This window comes from Vulpes lagopus, chromosome 7 (genome assembly GCF_018345385.1).
Source record: "Vulpes lagopus strain Blue_001 chromosome 7, ASM1834538v1, whole genome shotgun sequence".
NCBI lineage: Eukaryota > Metazoa > Chordata > Mammalia > Carnivora > Canidae > Vulpes > Vulpes lagopus.
Window position 1 is genome coordinate 40,871,996 of NC_054830.1, and position 7,658 is coordinate 40,879,653.

The following is a 7,658-nucleotide window of genomic DNA, read 5'->3' on the forward strand; positions in this document are numbered from 1 at the left end:
ATGGATACTTGTCAAAGTGTCTGCCCACATTTTAGATAGGGATGCTTATAGAAACAGAACACATTCTCATTATTGGAACCATAATCAAGGAATGAGGGCCTGTTAGGTACCAAATAGCACACTAATATCTTCATAAGTATTATGTCTTACCATCATAACAACTCTGACAGAGAAACTTTATTAATCTTTTATCAATGATGAGGAAACTAAGAGTCAGAGGTGTAGCTATTTCATATTAATCGGTGGAGATTTGGACTTGAATATACTTCCTTCTGATTTCAAAACCTATGTATTTTCCTATATCAAGCTGCTTCCCCTTATAATAAAACAGAAAATTTTCTCTCAGTATTATTTCATTAGCATTCTTATTGATAATTACCCCTCATAATAACAAGAAACATTTATACTTTAATAAGTGGAAATATAGTCTCAGAACCAGGATATCACATAATTCTGTCATTCTCTTAAGAAAAGAACTTTACCATCCACCTTGATTTGCCATATTTCAGTAAGCTTTCAAAGAGGCAATCTGTTACTTTGGACAATATTGATAACCTATCAAGTTGGATCCCAATTAAGCGTGATTTAAAAAAAATATTTAAAGATTTTATTTATTTGTTTGAGAGACACTAGAGAGACAGAGGAAGCATCAGTTGGGGGCAGAGGGCAGTGGACAGGGGGTAGGGGGCAGAGAGGAGAAGCAGGCTCCCTGTTGAACGGAGACTCCCCCCCACACACACACAATAGGGAGCTTGATCCCAGGACCTGGGGATCATGACCTGAGCCAAAGGCAGATGCTTAACCAACTGAGCCACCCAGGTGCCCCTTCATCATGATTTCTTTTTCTTTTTTTAAAGATTTTATTTATTTATTCATGAGAGACACACAGAGAGAGAGGCAGAGACACAGGCAGAGGGAGAAGCAGGCTCCTTGCAGCGAGCCTGATGTGGGACTCGATCCCAGGACAGGATCATGCCCTGAGCCAAAGGCAGACACTAAACCGCTGAGCCACCCAGGGATCCCCTTCATCATGATTTTAAATTTAAGTTTTGTACCATCATTATTAAAAACAATTAACTTATCGGGCAGAATTATAACATTTAAAATATTTTTCATTAATCAGTTACTGTTCCTGATGTTTGTAGCTGCCACGGGAGTTTGAGAATGAAAACCAGAATCAAACATTTTCAGCATTAAAATAATGATGATTCTGATAATTATACACTCCAACAGAGCTATAAGGTAGATATTAGGAGCCTTATTTATAAAGAGAAGAAAAACGAAGGTTCAGAGATATTACATAATTCAGTTAAGGGAAGATAGCTAGAAAAAGCTGGAATAAAGATTTGAACCTATTCTTAAATAAAGATTTCAATTTTTCTCAAGTAACCTTGTCGTTTAGACAAATCAAAAATAATTAATGTCTGTCTTCAAGAATGAGGATGATAAAATTCTACCTGTCAATTGAAACATAGGAGATTTGTAATTATTTGAATGGGTGGCTAGAGGTGAATGAGGGGTAAAGAAAGAACATGTAACATGAGTATCATCTTCATATAATTACTTTAGTAAAGAATGTTAATTTCACAGCAAATCTGTTTAAGTAGTTTTAATTCATTTATGTAAATTTTACTAAATTTTACTAAAACTAAATAATAAATTCATGATATAAACTAATTTTCCATTTCCATATTAACATGTTAAGTGGATAATGTGCAAATATAAAAAATATTTTTGTGACCTCATTACTTTGGTTTTCTAAAATAGTCTTTTTCTTGATACTCCAATTGAATTATAAGGCTACCATTTAATATATTTGTTCACAATAGCGTGGTAAATATTAATAATAATTTGGAGTGCAATTTGTGGGTATTCATTTTTAAATGTATTCATGAATAGTCATTTAATATGTACATAATTTAGCTGAAATAGCAAAAGTTATAAATTCTCTTCATTATTTCAACTTAATCAAACACAAAGTTGTTAAATACCTACTATGTGCTAAGCATTATTTCAAGAAATAAAGCTTTTTAGAAATACTTCCTTAAACCTTGCTAGAGCCACCTGGGTGGCTCAGCGGTTGAGCGTTTGCCTTCAGCTCAGGGCGTGATCCCAGAGTCTGGGGGTCAGGATAGAGTCCCAAATTGGGCCCCCCACAGGGAGCCTGCTTCTTCCCTCTGCCTATGTCTCTGCCTCTCTCTATATATCTTTCATGAATAAATAAGTAAAAATCTTAAAAAAAAAACTTGCTGGAGTTACAAATCTTTATTACCCTTAATGGGCAATATTAGGGATAAAATGAGACTAAATTTTTACACAGGTTTTGATTCATCAATACAGTTGATTTTCAACTAATAATGATATAAAAGGATAAGCAAATAGATCATTAAAACTTACATTTAATTACAGATTTTCTTTAAAAAGTCCGGATTCAGTTCTTTTCTTTAAACTTCTATTTTTCCCTTGACATAATTGGACTTTTACTTTGTATTCTGGTCTTTAAAATTTAGTGGTCTGGACAAGAAAAAAAAAAAACTCTGAGATCTCTGCATCTGAAAGTGATGTAACATTGTGTATCAACTGTACTCAGAAAATAGAAAAGAATAAAGTAAATTATATAAAAAATAAAAAAAAACAAAAGCTCTGAGATCTCTTTCTGTGTTAAAGCCAAACTAAAGTGGATAGTAAAATAGTACATATTCAATCTGAAATTATCTAAACTTTCATTTACAAACAAAATTGAGAAACATAATAAACTAGAGAGGAAATAATGAAGTATATCCTGGTGAAATTAAATTAATATTTCAGTTTCTGAGAAGACTATATTTATAAGACTCAAATCAATATTTGAAGAAAAAGGGGTAATAGAAATCTCTACTAGGCATATGGGCCTGGAAAACGGTAAATTTGTTGTGTATTTAAACTTAGGGAGGAGGAAATCCAAAAATTTTAATTCAGATTTTACAACTGTATCCTTATTTGCAAGAAAAGACCACTCTATTTTTTTTCTTTTTTTTTTAAGAAAAGACCACTCTAACTCCTTCAATAAGAATTTACAGGGACATTTCAAAAGGGGCTCACTAAAGGAGAAAATCACACATAAGAATTATAAAAAGGAAAAAGGATCTTTCTTCTCTAATAGTCATGAGCTTGGTGCTCAAAAGGCTAAGGATGATAAGAACAAAGAGTCACATCTAGAGATTGCTCTGGGGACACAAAATATTGGTTTCACTTAAAACCCATATATTAACCCTGAAATCCCCCAATCTTTTGGAATGTTAACTTATAATTATTACAATAAAGTATTTCATATTTATTTTTTTCCAATTTATTGATACATAATTTATAAATTCGTGAGCTGCTTGAAATGTACAATGTGATGTTTCAATATAGTTATACATTGTGAAAGGATTCCCCTCATCCAGTTTATTCACACATCTATCATCTCACATAATCACCTTATTTTTTTTAAGGAGAGGAGGAGAAAGTTTAAGCTCTCTTAGCAAATTTCATTTATACAATAGACCCCTGTCACTATAGTCACAATGTTATATATTAAACCCTCAGAACCTATTCACTTGTTACTGAAAGTTTGTACCCTTTTACCAACCTCTCTGGTTCCCCCACTGTCCAGCTCCTGATAACTGCTTTTCTGCTCTGTTTCTGAGTTTGACTGATATGTGATATTTCTTGGTCTGACTTATCTCACTGAGCATAATGCCTTCCAGGCTGAACCATGTTGTTGCAAATGACAGGATTTCTTTCTTTTTTAAGGCTCAGTAGTATTATATTCCATGTATATGTATATATTTTATCAATTCATCTGTCAATGGACACTTAGGTTGTTTCCATACCTTGACAATTGTGAATAATGCTGCATTGAACATGGGAATACAGATATCTCTTCGGGATAATGCTTTCATTTCCTTTGGGTATATACCTATAAGTAGAATTACTGAATCATATTGTACTTTATTTTTAAATTTTTGAGAAAGCTTCATACTGTTTTCCATTGTGAGTATACCAGTGTAAATTCCACCAGAGTGCACAAAGCTTGCCCTTCCCCCCCACCCCACATCCTTCCACATCCTTTCCAGCATTTATCTCTTGTCTTTTTGATAATGGTCATCCTAACAGATGTGAGGTGGTATCTCATTGTGGTTTCAATTTTTCATTTCCCCGATGATGAATGTCATTGAGCACATTTTTATGTACCTGCTAGCCATTTGTATATCTTCTTTGGAAAAACATCTATTTAGGATTTTGCCCATTTTAAAAATTGGGATATTTGTTTTTTTTCTAGTAAGTTGTGAGTTCCTTGTATATTTTGGATATTAACCCTTAATTGGATATGTGGTTTGCAAATACTTTCTCCCATCTGATAGGTTGCCTTTTCATTTTGTTAATGGGTTCCTTTGCTGTCTAGAAGCTTTTAAGTTTGATGTGGTTCCACTTGTTTATATTTGCTTTTGTTGGCTTTGCTTTGGATGTCAAACCCAAAAGAAATCATTGCCAAGACCATTGTCAAGGAGCTTACCCCCTGTATTTTCTTCTAGGATATATACAGTTCCAGGTCTTATATTCAAGTCTTTAATCCATTTGAGTTGATTTTTGTGTCTGGTGTACATAGGGATCCATTTTCATTCTTCTCCTTTGCATGTGGTGGTCCAATTTCCAACACCATTTATTTTTAAATTTATTTTATTAATTAATGAAATCTTTCATTTTAATTCCAGTATAGTTAATATACAGTGTTATATTTGTTGCAGGTGTACAATACAGTGATTTAGCAACTCCATACAGCACCTGCTGCTCATCAGAACAAGTTCAGTCCTTAATCTCCATCACCTGTTTCAAGCATCTACCCACTGACCTCCCCTCTGATAATCATCAGTTTGTTCTCTATACTTTGTATAGAGAGTCTGTTTCATGGTTTGTGTGTGTGTGTCTCTCTCTCATTTTATTTCCTTTGTTTGTTTGTTTGTATGTTGTGTTTCTTACATTCCACATGAGGGAAATCATATGGTTTTTGTTTTTGTCTTATTTTCCTTAGCATTATACTCTCTAGTTCTATCCATGTTGTGGCAAATGACAAGAGTTCATTCTTTCTATGGCTAAATGAATATATATACACACATACATGCCACATCTTATTTTCTTATTTATCCACTCATTAATCAATGGACATTTGGGCTGTTTCTATAATTTAGCTATTGTAAATAATGCTGCTATAAATATAGGGTTATGTGTATCCCTTTGAGTGTTTTTGTATTTGGAGATAAATACATAGTAGTGCAATTGTTGGATCATAGGTAATTCTATTTCTAACTTTCTGAAGAACCTCCATGTGATTTCCACAGTAATTGCACCAGGTTACATTTGCACCAACAGTGCAAAAGAGTTCCTTTTTATTTCTAGTTAGTGAACATACAGTGCAATATGGGTTTCAGGAGTAGAATTCAGTGGTTCATCACTTACAACATCCAGTGCTCATCTTAACAAGTGCTTTTTTTTAATACCCATCACTAATGTAGCTCATCCCGCACCCACCTCTTTCCATCATCCCTCAGTTTGTTCTCTATTGTTAAAAGTCTCCTATGGTTGGTTTCTTTCTCTCTCTCTCTTTCTCTCTCTCCCCCCCCCCCGTTATGTTCATCTGTTTTGTTTCTTAAATACCATGTATGAGTGGAATCATATGGTGTTTGTCTTTCTCTGACTGACTTACTTCATTTAGCATAATACACACTAGCTCCATCCACGTTGTTGCAAGTGGCAAGATTTCATTCTTCTGATTAATATTCCATTGTGTGTGCGTATATTTGTGTGTATAAAAAACATGTATATATATATGTGTGTGTGTATATAAAATGTGTATATATCTATATATTTGTATATTATATATATATATATATATATATATATATATATATATATATAATGCTGTTGGTATTTTGATTGGGATTGCTTTAAATGTGTAGATTGCTTTTGGGTATAAGAGACAGACAAGGCATCCCCACCAGGCACAGCCAAGCCAACTGAGCAGGATGACACAAGAGACCCCCAGGCATCGAGAGAGGTTTATGCCCTTACCTATATGGCGGGAGCTTGGGGCTGGGGGTGCTCCTGCTCCTGGCTGTGCTCATTCTGTCCGCCTGTCTGTGTCGGCTTCATCAGAAAGTGAGGAGGCTGGAGAGGAGCTGGGCCCAGCTCTCAGAGCAAGAGCTCCACTACGCATCTCTGCTGCCCGTGCCCTGCCATGAGGGACCCGACCTCAGCCACAGGGAAGGCTCCAAGGAGGACCCCGGCACTGAATATGCCTGCATCGCCAAAAACTAAGCCCCCCCCCGAGCTCCCCCAGCCGCCTCCCTGAACCCAGGAGGACCCTGTGGTCCATGCAGTAAAAACCATGATCTTGCCAAAAAAAAAAAAAAAATAACAATTTATATATAAAATTTAAAAATTATATAAAAATTAATATAAATATAAAAATATATATAAATTATATAAAAATTTAACAATTATATATATATGTATGTATATATATATATATATATATATTGCACGCAAATTTTAGGATTTTTGTCCTAGCTCTGAAAAACGCTGTTGATATACATATACATATATCAGCTCTTCTTTATCCATTGGACATTGGACATTTGGGCTCTTTCCATAGTCATTGTACCCTTTCAAATCAGTATTTTTGTATCCTTTGGGTAAATATCTAGTCGTGCAACTGCTGGGTTGTAGGGTAGTTCTATTTTGAACTTTTTGAGGAACCTCCATACTATTTTCCAGAGAGGCTGCACCAATTTGCAATCTCACCAACAGTGCAAGAGGATTTCCCCTTTTTCCTCATCATCACCAACACCTGTTGTTTATCTGAGTTGTTCATTTTAGCCATTCTGATAGGTGTGAGTTTAGTATCTCATTGTGGTTTTGATTTGTATTTCTGTATGAGGAGTCAATGTTGAGCATCTTTTCACGTGTCTGTTAGCCATCTGGATATCTTTTTGGGAAAAATGATTGTTCATGTCTGCTGCCCATTTCTCAGCCAGATTATTTGATTTTGGATGTTAACAATGATAAGTTCCTTATAGATTTTTGGATACTAGCCCTTTGTCAGATATGTATTTGCAAATATCTTTTCCCATTTCATAGGCTGCCTTTTAGTTTTGATTATTATCTTTGCTGCGTGGAAGCTTTTTATTTGATGAAATCCCAGTAGTTAACTTTTTGCTTTTTGTTTCTCTTGCCTTTGGAAGCATGCCTAGCAAGAAATTCTTGTGGCCTAGATCGAAGAGGTTGCTGCCTGCATTGTCCTTCAGGATTTTGATGGATTCCTATCTCACATTTTAGGTCTTTCATCCATTTTGGGTTTATTTTTGTGTATAGTGTAAGAAAGTGGTCCAGTATCATTCTTCTGCATGTGGCTGTCCAGTTTTCTAATACCATTTGTTGAAGAGACTATCTTTTTTCTTTTTTAATTGGATATTCTTTTCTGCTTCATCGAAGATTAGTTGACCCTATAGTTGTGGGTCCATTCTAGTTTTCTATTCTGTTACATTGACCTATGTGTCTGTTTTTGTGCCAGTACCATACTGTCTTGATGACTACAGCTTTGTAATGTAGCTTGAATTCTGGAATCATGATGCCTCCAA

The 7,658-nt window shown here is 34.8% G+C and overlaps 1 protein-coding gene across 1 annotated transcript in view; it reads left to right on the forward strand.

Annotated features, from left to right (window-relative positions):
• Positions 1-6,350, forward strand: part of LOC121495133 (leukocyte-specific transcript 1 protein-like) — a 67,896-nt gene extending 61,546 nt beyond the window's left edge. The window contains exon 2 of the mRNA XM_041762416.1: positions 6,065-6,350. Coding sequence (XP_041618350.1) covers positions 6,065-6,336 — 272 coding nt within the window. The 3' untranslated portion in view covers positions 6,337-6,350. The remainder of the gene's footprint in view (positions 1-6,064) is intronic.
• Positions 6,351-7,658: the final 1,308 nt, after the last annotated feature.